The following is a 15,720-nucleotide window of genomic DNA, read 5'->3' as shown; positions in this document are numbered from 1 at the left end:
CTTTGCAATTCCAAAGCCCTGTTTCTTTTTCCGAGCGCGTTTTACCCATGCGCCACACTCAGGGCTTTCTGTTGGCGCGCCCCCTGGCGTTTCTTGCGATCAGCGCAGCCGTAGCAAACAGCGGAAGAGGGGCCGGAAGTGCGTTTATTCGCTTCGCCTGCCTCTTCCGGCTCACTTCCGCCCACTCCACCCAGGCTAGTTCGGCGGAAACGCTACTGTGCTTCACCTTCGTTTAGCTTCTCTGGATCGAATCCGGACACTGTCAAAATGCCGGTAAGGCTTCGCGCCCCAAGGGCGGGGGCGCGAGCGGGACGAGGGCCTGAGGGGAGGCGGGAGACCTCTGTTAGAAGGCCTGGGAGAGAGGAAACCTCCGCCCTTCTCTCTAGCCTCGACCCTTTTTGCCTTCAGCACTGGCTCTCTTTCTCACCCTGCTGCTTCCCCCGCTAGTCATGCAGTCTTCCCAGATCCCACGCTGGATCTTCAAACCTAAGAACGATAGCTTTTAACTTATTTTAAATCCAGGGTCCAGCTTCCTTTTTTTCTTCCCCACTTGTCATTTCCACTTCCTCCTCCGCCCCAGGAAAGAGAGTCGGCCTGCTACTAGTCACCTGTCAGACCACTTCCCTGATGGTCCTCCCTACTGTAACTCACCCGACTCCCAGACCACCACCGAGTCAGCGATGGTTTTCAGGAGTTCCTTTTTTGTGTGCATCCCAGTGGGAGGAAATTGATGCTGATTGCAGATTCGTAAAAGGACGCTCGAATAACGTCTACCTACGTTGGACAAGTGTTACTGAACTCTCCCTGTGAAGCCTGCACTGTTTACAGCAGCCACTAAGGCCCACGCAAGGAGTTAAGGCTTATGCTTTAACAGGCAGACAGTAACCATGTAAATATAAATAGGAAGTCGTCTCAGATCTTAACAAACGCTGTGAAAAAAAAAAAAAAATAGATGGCAGCTAGCTTTCCCATGGTGGCAATTATCTCATTCCAACTTTTGAAGGCAGAAGCAGGAGGATTGCAAATTTCAGGCCAATGTGGACTGTGTAGTGAGTTGGCCAGCCCGGGCTACATAGCTCTAAAGCCTGTCTCTAAAGAAATTGGGGGGGGGGGGGTAGAAGAGGCTGGGAAAGATCTTGCTGTGTGGGAGTTGGGGTTAGGGGGTACAGCAACTCATGCTCATGACCCCAGCTCTGGGGAGTCAAAGACAGGCAGATCCTCCGAGCTCATTGGTCAGTCAGCCTAACCAAAAACAAAAATCAGCAAGTTCTGGGTTCAGTGAGAGACACTGTCACAAAATAATAATAATAATAATAATAATAATAATAATAATAATAATAATGTTTTTTAAAATCCTACTAGGGACTGAAGAGGTGTCTCAGCGGTATAGGCATGAGGACCTGAGTTTGGATGCCTCACTTCCAAGTAAAACAGTCAGGGAAGGCATCTCCTGTCTGCAGTTTCAGAGCTGGGGATGTATATGACCTCTGTCATTACACACACACACACACACATACACACACAGAGAAGTGCAAGCATGTTGTGCAAGAAGTAAAACCAAATCAATTCTGGTGACGGGTTGGGGGAACAAGGGACCCGGGGATATGGGCAAGAGGCTTGCATAGATAAGGCTTATTAGTAATGAACAGGAGAGCAAACATCACTTTGAGCTCTGTGTGTGTGGGCAGCAGTGGGGAATTGAACTCAGGGCCTCATGGCATGCTTTGTAGATGCTCTACTACCGAGCTATATTTCCACATCTTTTTTATTTTTGAAAAGAGATCCCATAAAATTGCCCAGGCTGTCCTTGAGTTTGTGATCATCCTGCCCCAGCCTCCCAAGCAGCTGCTATCACAAGCCTGCCTGGCATCACCAGGTTTAGCTCTGGAAGATATATGATTCTTACAGTTACTGACTATTGAAGTTTATGTGAAGACCCAGAGTTCTTGTCCACATGAGCCCCTGAGTCTCAGGATGACACTATACAACAGATGTCCATAGTATTAATGTTGTGCTGAAGGAATTGTGGCTCAGAGAAACTCAATGCCTTGTGCAATGTTTCTCATGAGTAGTAAAGCCAAAGTTAAAGCCAGAACTGAAAAGCCCTGTGTTGGCACAGAGCATTCTGAACTTAACCTATGGTTACTTATTTTATGTCTCCTTTCTCTGTTAGCTGGAAACATCATATATATACATATGATTTCATATCAGTAGAGATGGTTTCAGCAGTTAAGAGAGCTTGCAAAAGTAACTTGACAAGGCAGTTTTCTTTTTGCCAAAAAAGGACACAGCATGACATGATCTGGACCCTGACTGAGCTAGCAAGCACCCTGGCCTGGGGAGCTGATGTAGTTCTTATTCTGTTTCCGTTGTCGGGTCCAGCTCACAGTCCTTCGTGGTTGGCTAGTTTTAAAGGGATCTTCACTTAGGAGGTGAAAGAAAGGGCAAAAGGTGGGCCCCTCGGGCCATTGACTTGCTGCACCTTTGGATAACGGAAGTGTTATCAGGTGGTGAGGTTAAAAACTGCATAAGGGCTGGAGATGTCTCAGTGGTTAAGAGCACTGGCTGCTCTTCCAGAAGTCCCGAGTTCAATTCCCAGCAACCACATGGCAATTCACAACCTATAATGGGGTGTGATGTCCTCTTCTGGTGTGTAGGCATACATACAGACAGAGCACTCATACGTAAAATACATAAGTAAAGTTTTTTAAAGTGATGTGCATGAAAGTTTTTACTAGATTTACAGAATGACGGCTTCTGAAGGGCTGTCTACCGTCGATAGGGGATTCCCCAGCATTCTCAGACCACTCTTTAACCGTTTACTCATTTATTATATGTAAGTATATCAGTACAGGTCCCCTCACGTTTAGCTCATATCTACTCACCAAAGGTGTCGTGCGCCTTATTCATGTCACACGTTTAGAAGCAGGCTAGTGGGAAAAAGACTTAGCACTTGCCTAGCATCCCCGAAGCCCTGGGTTTAATTGCCAGTACATTGGGGAAGTAGAGGCAGGAGGATAAGAAGTTCAAAGTCATCCTCACCCAGGCCAGCCTGGGCTACGTGTTGAGTTTGAAGGGGGAGGGGGTGGGGAAACGAGTTCAAGAAAGAGTCATGTTGTGGTCATAAGGTAGGAAGTGGCAGATTTCAAAACTAGGGCTTGGGTCCTGGCTGGCTGGAGGGTGGGAAGCCTGTTTTGTGTGGTCTCTGTCATGGGATGTGCCTGCCAGCTGCTGTGTGTTATATCACCCAACGCAGAGCTGGAGGAAGCACACCCCTCCACACTGGATCTCTAACCTAAGGATATGATCCCAGGAGGCACAGGCAGACATCTCTGTAAGCTTGAGGTCAGCTTGGTCTACTAGGGAGTCCCAGGCCAGCCAGGGCTGCTTAGTGAGACCCTGTCCCAAAAAGAGCTGGTGCTGGAGAAAAGGTTCAGGTGGTGAAGTGTTCGCCACTCAAGCAGGAGGGCTTGAGTTCAGTCCCAGACTTGATGGAAGTGTGGTGGTGTCTGTCTGTAAGCCCAGTGCTGAGGAGACAAAGACAGGAGGATCTTTGAGGCTTGCTGTCTGTCTGTCCAGGTGGTGAGTTTCAGGTTCAGTGATAGCTTCTATCCTCAATATAAAGGTGGAGAAGCAGCTGAGGAAGTCACCTGACGATGACTTCTGACATTTGCACACGTGAGCACCCAGATTCATGAACACACACACACACACACGATAGTAATAAGACAAAGAAACCCAGTAACAAAAAACTCTGTGTGTGTGTGTGTGTGTGAGAGAGAGAGAGAGAGAGAGAGAGAGAGAGAGAGAGACTGAAGAGATGGCTCAGCACAGCAGTTAAGATTGCTCGCTGCTCTTTCAGAGAGCCAAGGTTCAATTCCCAGCATCCTGTTCCAAGGGATCCCACCCCTTACACAGACATGTAATAATGTACATAAAACAATGTACATAAAATACAAATAAGTTATTTTTTAAAAAACATAAGTAATAAAGACAGGCATAGTAGAGCACTCGGGAGACAGAGGCAGGTGAATCTCTGAGTTCCTGGTCAGCCTGATCTACAGAGTGAGTTCCAGGACAGCCAGGGCTGCATAGTGAGACCCTGTCTTGACATACAAAACAAAACCAAAAATAAAGAATACTAGTAAAATGTAGTAAAAGAGAAAAGACATAGTAAAAGACAGTAGTAAAGTATACTTTTTTAAATGACGAGGTTTTAGGCGCCACCTTTGTTTTGCATGTCCAGTTCAGCTTGAGGGAGTGGCTAGGCTTTACTAACCAGCTGATAGAATGTCTCAGAATCTACCAATTGGTTCTCTTGAGTCTGGAGCTGTCTCCCCATGGCTGCTGCCAGCCCTCCTCCCACAGTTGGTCCTGAGGGTATTTTCCTTCGGGGACTAGCCTTGTCTCCTGGTGACACTTCCTCTTTCTTCCCTGGCTGGCCCTGCAGGCTTACCATTCTTCTCTCATGGACCCTGACACCAAGCTCATCGGCAACATGGCACTGTTGCCCATCCGAAGCCAGTTCAAAGGACCCGCCCCTCGAGAGAGTAAGTCTCAGTGTCCTTTTGTTTGGGTTCACAGCAGACATTTAGACTTGAGAGTGGGGAAGAGCTTGGCTGGAGTCACTTTTCCTCAGCTTCCTGTTACTCTTTACCGGGCAGCATCACAGGTGCCTGCTGCACTCCACAGGAAACTGCCTTCTCACTTGGAACTCAGGGACGTTTTCGTGAGCAGAAAGGAATTGTGGGCTGGGGGCGTGGCCCCGTTGATAGAGACATTGCTTGGCATGCAGGAAACCCTGGGTTCCGTCCCCAGTACACTGAGAGCTGGGTGTTGTGGCGCACACATGTAATCCTAGCACTTAGGAGGAGGTTCAGAGTCATTCTCAGCAAGTTCCAGGCCAGCCTGGGCTCCGTAAAACTCTGTCTCAAAAAAAGAGGAAATGTGTTTAATTCTGGCCACGGTCTGCACAGGAACTGCACAGGGACTAACTGAATGTCAGGTCCCCAGCCTTCTTCTGTCAGCATGCTGGACAAAACAAGCAACAGACAGCGTGGGCAGTACCTAGGAGGCTGCGGTAGGAGGTGGCTGGAGTCTGGTAGCTCAAGACCTGCCTAAGCGAGGGTGAAAGCTGTCCCCCAAAACAGAAGGAAAGCTATTACTTCTTTGGTCAACTTTAAAGGAAAGTGGTCACTTGCTTTTGATTCTGATTTGTGTGTGGGGACCCACGTGAGGCACAGCACACGACTGGAGGGGAGAAGATGATAAACCACGTCAGGTTTTTACATGAGTCCCGGGGGGTCTGAACTCAGGTGATCTGGCTTTCTTATCTGCTGAAACCTGTTGTTAGACCCTGCTTGGATATATGAGAAGAAAATCTCTGGCTCTGAAACCCTGGTGGGCCTGGAGGTCAAACTAAGCTAGCCTCAGTTTGCCGTGCTCCTCCCTCCCGCTTCCCCAGGGCTGGGGTAACAGCGTGTGCTCCCACACTTCAGTCATAAGTCTCTTGAGTGCTTTGAACCAGTTTATGTCTGTGCCTGCTTTTGTTTTTCTGAATTTTATTTCTTTGCTTTTCTAGTGGTTTATTTTTGTTGTTTGTTCCATAATTGTTTGTTTTTGGTGATGGCTTGTTTTGTTTTCTTTTTTTTTTTTAATTTTGCTTTAGAACAAAAACAATCAATCAGCTGGTTTCAGGAAGTCACTCAAACTCTGTCAGCCTCTGTGAATGTTCTGTCATTAGAGTGGCCATTCTGAGGCCGTGGGGCTTTAGTGTTTTACACTTTTACCAAGGACAGAGCTGAAAATGGGGAAAAAAATAGCTTTATGTTCTTTTGCCTGCTGTCTGTCCTCCCCGTCACTGATGTTAATGGTTCTTGGTCTCCTTTACACATGTTGCTCTGCACGCACACTTACACCTGCTTACCTGAGGATGTTACAGGCTAGGATCCTCGAATGGGGAGAACGTGTGTTCTCTCCTGCTTTGAGTTTGGATCACCTTGATGGTTTACTCTGCATGTCTATCCTCTTTCCTGCACATCTCATGATTTCATTATCAGGGAGCTGGAGAGATGGCTTAGTGGTTAAGAGCACTGGCTGCTCTCCCAGAGGACCTGGGTTCGATTCCCAGCATCCACCTGGTGACTCACATCTGTCTGTAACTCCAGTTCCAGGGGCTCTGACTCCCTCCCTCCACACAGACATGCATGCAGCAGTACAGCAGTGCACATTAAATAAATACATCTTAAAAAAACAGACTCATGGTTTCATGTACCTTTGCAGCGGAGTGATGCTGTGTTTTGTATGTAACAGCATTTTCGTTATCTCATCCCTTGATGGACAACTAGCCAGGTTCCTTGTCCTTGCTGTCTATGTAAATAAGACTGTGGCAGGAGTAAAATAGCTGGGTCTTATGGTAATTCTGTCTTTAATCATTTGAGGACCCTCCAGACTGAAAAGCAGCCAGTGCTCTTAAGCACTGAGCCATCTCTTCAGCCCATGACTTCATTGTTGTTTTTTGAAGACAGGGTCTTGCTGTACAGTCATGGTTGGTCACTACACCTCACTTGTGGCAGAGTTCCTAATGATGGGCCTTCTGGCTGGGGTGAGGTAGTGTCTCAGAGCAGTTTAAATTTGTGTATCCCTGAAACCGGGCATGTTGAACACTTTAAAAAATAGTTACTGGCCATGTGTTGATTGGTAGTTGGTGGTCTTGTTTGTGTGGTTTTTGTTTAAGTTTTTGGTTTTTAGGGGTGGGTGTGTGTGTGTGTGCATGTGTATGTGTGTGTTTTAAGACAGGGTTTCTCTATATAGCCCTCCCTGTCCTGGAATTCACTGTGGACCAGGCTGGCTTCAAAACAGAGTTGCTGCCTACCTCTGCCTCCATCGTTTAAAGGTATGCACATTAAAACTACCCTGCCCAGCTGTATTTTGATTTTTTTTTTTTAATATTTGATCACAGCTTTGTTTCCCAGTCTGGTCTGAGAATTTTGGGGTTATCTGCCTTTATTACCTGTGGTTATTGTTTGTAGTTATCAGGGTGCAACGTCCACTCTGCCCTCAGCCGCACGGATCCCCATTCGATTTCTGAGGCAATTTCTCACTGTTCCTGAAGCCACTTTTCCAACACTGACATGCCTTGAGATGGTCAGCCAACACTGTCATTCAGACCCTGCAAATGTCTGGCCCAAGTTCCATTCATGGTTTCCAAGCCCCCAGTTACAGTTCCCACCTGTGTCCTCTTCCCCTTGCCCTCCCTTCTGCCAGATTCTTTGACTTGCCTTCCTCTTAAATTAATTTGAAATATAACTAAATTCAATAGATTTGGCAAGTCACCACAGCGCTTACTTGATTCTGAGAACAGGGAGCAGCTGGAAAAAGACAGACTTGAGAACAACAATACGTAAAAGTTACAGGCTTTGGTCAATGAGCCCTTTGTCACATAGTTACAGATAACACATTGCGTTAGAAAATACAGCCGACCCAGAATGGAGAACACCAACCACCTAAGCCCTTGAGGAAGAGCGAGACCCTGAGGGACTGAACAAGTGAGGGTGACTGTTTCTCTTCCCAGAGGGGCTGGAACTGTTGGAGTAGATGTCATGTCGTGAGCCGAGTTGAGCTGAAGTCTGGGGCAGAGGCACAGCCCTGTGATGGAGCTTGTGTGTAGCACTGTAAGGCCTTGGGTTCAGGCCTCAGCTGTAGAAAGATCCTTCTCATGCCTCTGTGCCAAGCTCTGCCAAGTCTCTGCTCCTTTGCCATCTTAGGAGCAGGATGCTGAGAACAGGAAGCTAGAGTTAAAATTCCGATGGGACCCTCAGTTGAGGCACCATCAAGGCTGTAAGGAACTTGCAGCCACAGGGCTGCACATTTCGAGAGCAGCAGCAGTCCAGGCCAAGGATGTCAGTGGTGCTGATGTAGCCAGCTGCTGCTCGTCAGATCTGGGAAGTCTGACCTTTCAACATAAAAAAGAGAGGACAGATTGCCAAAGAAATTGTGTGATGAGATGTGCGTCTGTCACAGAGTGCTCTGGCTTCCCTCAGTTTGTGGTGACTTAGAACATGCTGTATCCAAGCCACAGTTTTCATAAAAGGAAGGAAATGTCCCTAATGTTCCTAAATGATTTCAGTAATTCTCCTGAAATGACAGTGTGTGGGTTCGAATAAAATTATATGGAACATTTTGTTACATGGTGTTCGGGCTGAAGGAATGGCTCAGAGGTTAAGAGCTCTTCCTGTTCCTCCAGAGTTCTGTTCCCAGCACCTACACTGGCCTTGAAATCACCTTTAACTCTAGTTCCAAGGGCTCTGTTGCCCTCTTTTGACCTTTGGGCATCTGCACGTATGTGGCATCCATACAGATACACATGTAGGATTTTGTTTGGTTGCGGTTTTTTGGTTTGGTTTTCTTTTTTTTTTTCTTTCTTTAAGATTTATTACACACACACACACACACACACACACACACACACACACACACACACACTGTAGTGTCTTCAGACATACTAGAAGAGGACATCAGATCCCATTACAGATGGTTGTGAGCCATCATGTGGTTGCTGGAATTTGAACTCAGGAACTCTGGAAGAACAATCAGTGCTCTTATCCACTGAGCCATCTCTAGCCCATTGTTTTGTTTTTCAAGATAGGGTTTTCTTGTGTAGCTCTGGCTGTCTTAGAGCTCACTCTGCTGACCAGGCTGGCCTCCAACCAAGAGACCCACCAGCCTCTGCCTCTAGGGTGCTGGGATTGAAGGTGTGCACCACTGCCCAGCATATATGAGTTTTTGCCTGCATGGACTGTGTGTTGCTCCGTGCCCTGGGAGCCCAGCAGAGGGAGCCAGATCCCCAGGAACTGAACCAGCAGAGAACCTGCCGCATTGGTTTCCTTTATCCAGTTCTAGATCTGTGATAATGAGGTTTGAACACATGTGCTCACAGCCTCTGTGTGTGAGGTAACCATCTCTGCCTTCGTTCTTGTTTCTGTATAGCAAAAGACACGGATATTGTGGACGAAGCAATCTATTACTTCAAGGCCAATGTCTTCTTCAAGAACTATGAGATTAAGGTAACGTCCAGGGAATGCTTAGTCTTTAGACGGGGATAGATATCCACCTGAGTCAGGGTTGCTGCGAAGGATAAATGGTGAGGGTGATTGGGGAATTTGAGACAGTGCCTGAGGAGGATGCTGTGTTAGTTTTGAAAGACCCCCACAAAGGGGAGACTCTCAGTCAAGTCTCAGGATAACACGACCCCCCCAAGAACTCACAAGAGACCGTCCTTGCTGCAATTACATGAGGTTTTTTAATTGACCGGTGCACTGGGGTCGAGACTCATATCCCACACAGGAGTAGAGGAGTCTGACCCCAAGGGCTGGGAGAAGGGGGTTTTAAAGGAAACAAACCACAACGGGGGTGGGGGTGGAGTACGTCATTGAAGAATACCAAAAACACCAGTGAAGAATCGTAAGGGAAATGCCTGGCTTCTCAAGATTGCCTATAAGGTGAAAACTACCAGTGAAGAATCGCGAGGGGAACATCTGTTTCTCAAGATTGTTTATGATGTGTTATTTAACTTTTATGGTTTTATGGTCAGCCAGTTCCTGAAACAGAGTCACTGAACCTGGTATCCTACATTTTTGGCTCTACTCTACCTGCTAGGGGTCTTCTACTTTACCTGTTAGGGGGTCAGGATTTATTCTGGTCTTTCAGTTTCTTTCCCTTCCTTCCTTCCTTGCTTGCTTTCCTTATTTCTGATTACTTATCATAGCTGGGCACTCAAGAGGCAGAGGCAGGTAGATCTCTGTGAGTTCAAGGCCAACCTGGTTTACAGAGGTATTTCCAGGACAGCCAGGGCTACACAGAGAAACCTTGTCTAGAAAAATCAAAAAATTGAAAAATAATTTAGTGAGTGTATGATGTGCATGCATTTGTCTGTGCGTGTGCGTGTGTGTTCAGTGCCCTTAGGGGCCAAAAGAGGGAGTTAGATCTCCCATAACTCAGGTTAGAAATGACTGTAAGCTACCATGTGTGTTCTGGGACAGACCCAGTTGCTCTGGACTGCTGAGCCCTCACCTCCCCTCACCTCTCTGTTCATTTTCTTTCTTTCCCTTCCATACACTTTACTGCCGTGCACGCCAAACGACCCTCTGCCTCTGTTTCCACGCTGACCAGTGGCTGGCCAGTCATCACTGGTCATCAGCCATAGAGCCTGACCAGCTTATTTTCCGACCTTGCGAGAGTTTTCCCAGCTCCAGGCTAGACACATCTGTATTTACTCAGTATGGTTAAGCACCATGATGACCCAGACCCACATCATGGAGAACTGGTCAGACGTCTCACAGGCTGCTTGTTTGATTTGAGGCAGGCTTTTGCTATTATCCCTGGCTGGGATTTGTTACATCAGCAGAGCTGGTCTGGAACTTGGGGTAATCCTCCTGCCTCAGCCTCAGTGAAGTCTGTGCAGATATCCCCAAGTCCAGACTATCCTGGTATCTGGACCACTTCTGGTCCTAAGCCTTGCAGGCGGTCTACTGCACTGTTGTGTGGTGGACCTGGGATGGAGGGCAGGGAAAATGAGTGCCCTGGTCCTTCCTGGAGAGAGTAGAGGGCCTGACCGTAAAGGGGTGGCACAAGACGAACATCTATCTCCCGGGCTACCGTGGTGAGGCAGGCACAAAGAAGGGCAGTGAATGTGGCTTCACCTTTGCCACTCTGGGATGCCAGGATCCATCAGGGTAGACTGTCCAGTGCTGAGCAGCACTTCTGTAACTAACAGCCTGTGCTGCGTTTGTGAGAGGTATGACAGGGGCAGGCTAGACGTAGGGTTCGCCTGTGAGGAGCCAGAGGCTTGAAGATTGTTCAAGAGTGAGCGGCCAGCCAGGGCTGTGGAGCAGAGACCCATCTCAGAACAAAACAGAGTGGAGGCACTTGTGACCTGTTCCGACTGTATCCGTAAAACACATGCAACTCGTAGTTATCAGCTGTCTTCAGTTCTTCCAATCGGTTGGAGATGTTGGGCCTGTGGAACTCTCCCAGGACTTGTCACATGTGCAGTGGCTTCTTCCACTGCCGAGGAAGGGATGTGTCCGTTCTCAGAGACACCAAGGGAAAAGGTTTTTTTTTTCTTTTAAAAAAAAAAAAAACGTGGTTACCCCAGCTCCCCATTCTCCACTTTACACGTGAGGAAGGCCATTGGCCAGGGCAGCCACACAGCTGGGTTTGGGGAACTGAGCCCCCTCTGGATGCCAGCAGAGATGCTCTGAAGGAGCCATCTCATGTGGTATTGTGTTGTTTTCTTCTCCCTCGTAGAATGAAGCAGACAGGACCCTGATCTACATCACACTCTACATTTCTGAGTGTCTAAAGAAGCTCCAAAAGGTAATGAAGCTTGGCTTCTCACACACGGGGACAACAGAGACAACAGGCTACCCCAGGCTACCCCTCGCAGCCACCTGGGACAAGCTAAAGGTCTTCACTGTGGATCTCTGATTCCATATGGGACTGACACGGAGCAGAGGGCTGGGAGGTGTTGGACAGGAGCCTCCTTTATCCTCTGAGGACAGTTGGGCGTTGGCATCAGGTGTGGAGTGGGCAGCAGCACAGCCATGTTAGCGTCTCCCCCACTTACAGGCTCAGTCCTCGGGTATTGCAGAGAGCTGACTGAAATATGTCATGTTCATCACTGTTTCAGAATTTAACTAGTAAGACCCTACTGTAGAGTAGAGGTGCACACCTTTAATCTCAGCACTCAAGAGCCAGGGGCAGGCGGATCTCCTGTGAGTTCAAGGACAGCCTGATTTATATCAGGAGTTCAAAAACAGCAAAAGTAATACGCTAAGACTCTGTCTAAAAAGACTAAAAAATAAATAAAAGATACTATCGTATGCATTTATGAAGAGAAATGTGTGCCTATATGGCATGTTTGGTTTTTAGCATTTAAACTACTGTGTTTCACTGTAGTATTTCTCTGGGTTTATTCCTTGGGAGCAGTGTGCTAAAGAGGGCTGCGGGTTCACAGAACCCCACACACTCCCGGCAGCAGCTTGCAGTGAAAAGGTTGCATTTCTGGAATGACGCTCACATTTTCTTATTAACTGTGTCCTCTGATTTTAGTGCAATTCCAAGAGCCAAGGCGAGAAAGAAATGTACACGCTAGGAATCACCAACTTTCCCATTCCCGGAGAGCCTGGCTTTCCTCTCAATGCCATTTATGCCAAACCTGCGAGCAAACAGGAGGATGGTGAGAACAGGACTGCACGCGTGTGTGTCTGTGTGTGTGTGTGTGTCTGTGTGTGTGTGTGTGTGTGTGTGTGTGTGTGTGCGCGCGCGCTCGAGTATACCTGTGTGTAGCCATCCCGTCTCTATCCTACTCTTGGTATTGGTGTGTGCTTTTTTGATTGTTTCTTAGACATGATCTCTCTCTATAGTGCAGATTGGTCTTGAACTCAACAATCCTCCTGCCCCAGCTCCCTAGGTGCTGAGATGACAAGGCTCTGCCGCCGGGTTATGTCCAGCTTCTCCCACTCACTTTCTGCCCACTCATTTTCTTGACTTTTTGGTATTAATGTTTTGTGCGTTTGTGGTGTGGACTAGTCAAGTGGGTGTGAATGTGCTTGTGGGCAGGGGCCCATCCGTGCATGAGTGCTCCGAGGCCAGAGGTTGATGTCAGGTCTTTGATCACTGTCCATGTTGCATATTGAGGCAGGCTCTTTCACTGAACCTGGAGCTCACTTATTGAGCTATAACTGGCCAACTTGCTCCAGGGATGCCCTGACTGCCTCCTAAGGGCTGGCACTGCAGGACAGCCACTGTTCCCACTCTGTTCTTGTGCGGATCCTGAAGATTCTAACTCTGGCTCTCTTGCATGGCAGGCTCTTTCTCCTCTGAACCATCTCCCAGCTGGCTGACTGGTGCTCAGAACCGGTGGGGTGCTTAGCACACGTGTGTTGCCTTACTTCACACAAGAGCTTGCTAACAAGTGTAGCATGCAGAGACTCTTGAACCAAAATGAATGTAGTTATAAAACCATTCTGAGTCAGCAGGGTGGCTCAGCTGGTAAAGGCACCTGCTGCCAAGCCTGATGGCCTGGGTTTGAGTCCTGAGACAGGAATCAGTCTATGTGTATGCACACGTGCATGCACATACACACACACACACACACACACACACACACACACACACACACACACACACACACAGAAGGAAGGGGGGATATGAATGTAAGAAGATCATCTAGAACATTCTTTTCCTAAGCTGTCTGAATAGTTACAAATACTTTGCCAAGGTCTCTGTCTAGACAGGTAGGCCTTGTGTTTAGGACACCGCCTCACTCACAGATTTCCTCGTATTGCAGAAATGATGCGGGCGTACCTACAGCAGCTGAGGCAAGAGACCGGACTGAGGCTTTGTGAGAAAGTTTTTGACCCTCAGAATGATAAACCCAGCAAGGTGAGATGCTCCCTTCTGCCTGTTTAATTGGGGCTTGGCCTTTGCCCAATTGCCTTTTAAATCACTGACATCTGCTGTCACAAGAGCGTTTGACCGGGGAGACAAGGCTAGCGCAGACTTGACTGCCTCCCTCTCAGCCATGAGCCGGGTCTATGGGATGTGTGGTCGTTCCTTGGTAGCCATGTATCCACACTCTGGGAGATGGCATGGCATTAGTCTATGACCTGTGTGCGTCCTCTGTGGGCTTTGAGAGGCCCCAGGTTACCCACACCTACAGTGCACTCTCTCTGTGTGTTCAGTATGTGCCAGGGCCCCTTGGTTGGAGGCGGGGGTGGGGGTGGGGGGGACAGTGGCCCAAGCTGGGCTTGAGCTGGCCGTGTAGTCACAGATGACCTTCACCCCTTTTACCTCGGCCTTGGGTTCTGCAGTGCACAGGCACGCATCGGCCTCGCATGCCTTCCTACCCTTGGGTGGATTCGAGCCTCACGCCTGTGGAGGGCCAGGTGGACATGTTTCCCTGCTGTCTGGGGGTCACCTTTGAGTTTAATGGAAGGTGCCCAGGTCTTTACACTGTTGTGTGTTGTAAAGTGCCTGGAATGCTGGCCTGCCCCGGCACTTGCGCTGAGCCCTGACCATACTCTCTCTGTCTTGTGCCTTTGACAGTGGTGGACTTGCTTTGTGAAGAGACAGTTCATGAACAAGAGTCTTTCGGGGCCTGGGCAGTGAGCGGAGCCTGGGCAGTCACTGCCTGCAGAGCCATGGGCAGCGTCACATCAAGTTGTCACAGTCCTGTGTGTCCGTTCATGTGTCATGAAGAGAGGACAGAGCCTGCCTTTGCCAGAAATGCTCTTGGTCAAGAATTTGGAGGGTGGGTGTCGGGTGATTTGAATTTTTGGCAGTTTCAAGCTGGTACTCACTATGTAATAAATGTCGCTGCTTATGTTAGACATTGAATTAAAACAGTTTTGAGAAAAAGCTTACACAGCACTGTACCTTTTATGGGAAAGGATGATATATTGAGGATGGGCCTTGTTTTTCTCTCTATGGGTTGGTTTGTCCTTTTTGAGACAGCATCGCTGTGTAGTCCAGGCTAGCCTGAGGCTCAAGCAAGCCTTAAACCCCAATGCCAGGCTCCATCACATCCTTTCAAAAAATAAACAGTTCGGTGGTTGTGAGTATATATGTACAGTTTTACAACCATGATCTACATCTAATTCTACAATGCTTTTATCACCCCAAAAGATGTGCCTTTAGCATTGACTTTTCTCCTTTGCCCATAAGTCTCTCTCCCCCTCCCCCACTTCTGGATTAATCTACTCTCTGTCTGCATAGACTTGCTTCTTCTATATATGTCATATAATGGAACCTTCCAGTCTGCCTTCTTTCACATTAGCACAACATCAACATTCACCCGTGATGTTGCATCTGTGCATAGGCCGTTCCTTTTTTATGGCTGAGTAATAAATATTCCATTTGGATACAGATCCCATGTTCATTCATCCCTCATCCAGTGTGCATTCGTGTTGTTTCTGTCCTGGAGCTCTGACTAAACACTGTTGGCAAGAACAGCCATGTGCACGTTTCTAATGTGGACACAGGTTTTCATTTCTCTTGCTTCTTATATTCCCTCAGGATACAACCTCGGAGTCACATGGGAACTGGAGAAGGCCTGAGTGTCTTTTCCACACTTGCACTGTTCTGCATGCCCATGTCAACCCATGACTGTGACTGCTGTTTTCGTCCACACTTCACCAATGCTTGCCCTTCCTCTCCCAGGGGCTATGACGTGGAATCTGTATTTCTCTTTAGGATGGTGAACTGCATTGCATGTGGCCACTTACACACACCTTCTCCAAACACTGTGTAGATTTTGTCCATTTTTCCTTTTTTCTGGGGAGGGGTGAGAGAGTTTCCAGGCAGGGTTGCTGTGTGCAGTCCTTGAACTCACAGAGATCAATCTGCCCACCTCTGCCTCCCAGATGCTGGGGTTAGAGGTGTGCATCACTGCCTAGTGAGTCAACCATTTTTCAAGTGGCTTAAACCTTTGTGTTGTTGAATTTTTTTCCCATTTATTTATTTACATCCTTATTGCAGGCCCCTTACCTCCCAGTCCCCCCATGAATAGTCCCCTTCTCTGAGAAGCCCCCTAGATACCAACCAACACTGGGACATCAAGTCTCTGCAGAACTAGGCACATCCCCTCCCACTGAGGCTGGACAGACCAGTTGGGGGAACAGGCTTGATAGGCAGGTAACAGAGTCAGGGACAACCCTT

General features: G+C 48.1%; 1 protein-coding gene across 1 annotated transcript; it reads left to right on the top strand.

Moving 5' to 3' along the window:
- The first annotated feature begins 144 nt into the window (after positions 1–144).
- Positions 145–14,845, top strand: ARPC3 (actin related protein 2/3 complex subunit 3). The gene is made up of 7 exons (XM_080940622.1): positions 145–273; positions 4,451–4,550; positions 8,989–9,065; positions 11,308–11,376; positions 12,112–12,238; positions 13,352–13,446; positions 14,110–14,845. Exons 1-7 carry the CDS (start codon positions 268–270, stop codon positions 14,170–14,172), a joined length of 537 nt encoding a protein of 178 aa, XP_080796748.1. The 5' UTR covers positions 145–267; the 3' UTR covers positions 14,173–14,845.
- The last annotated feature ends 875 nt before the right edge of the window (positions 14,846–15,720 follow it).

This window comes from Micromys minutus (genome assembly GCF_963924665.1).
Source record: "Micromys minutus genome assembly, chromosome: 29".
Lineage (NCBI taxonomy): Eukaryota > Metazoa > Chordata > Mammalia > Rodentia > Muridae > Micromys > Micromys minutus.
Note: the sequence above shows the minus strand (reverse complement) of the source record. Positions and strands in the feature narration are given on the sequence as shown.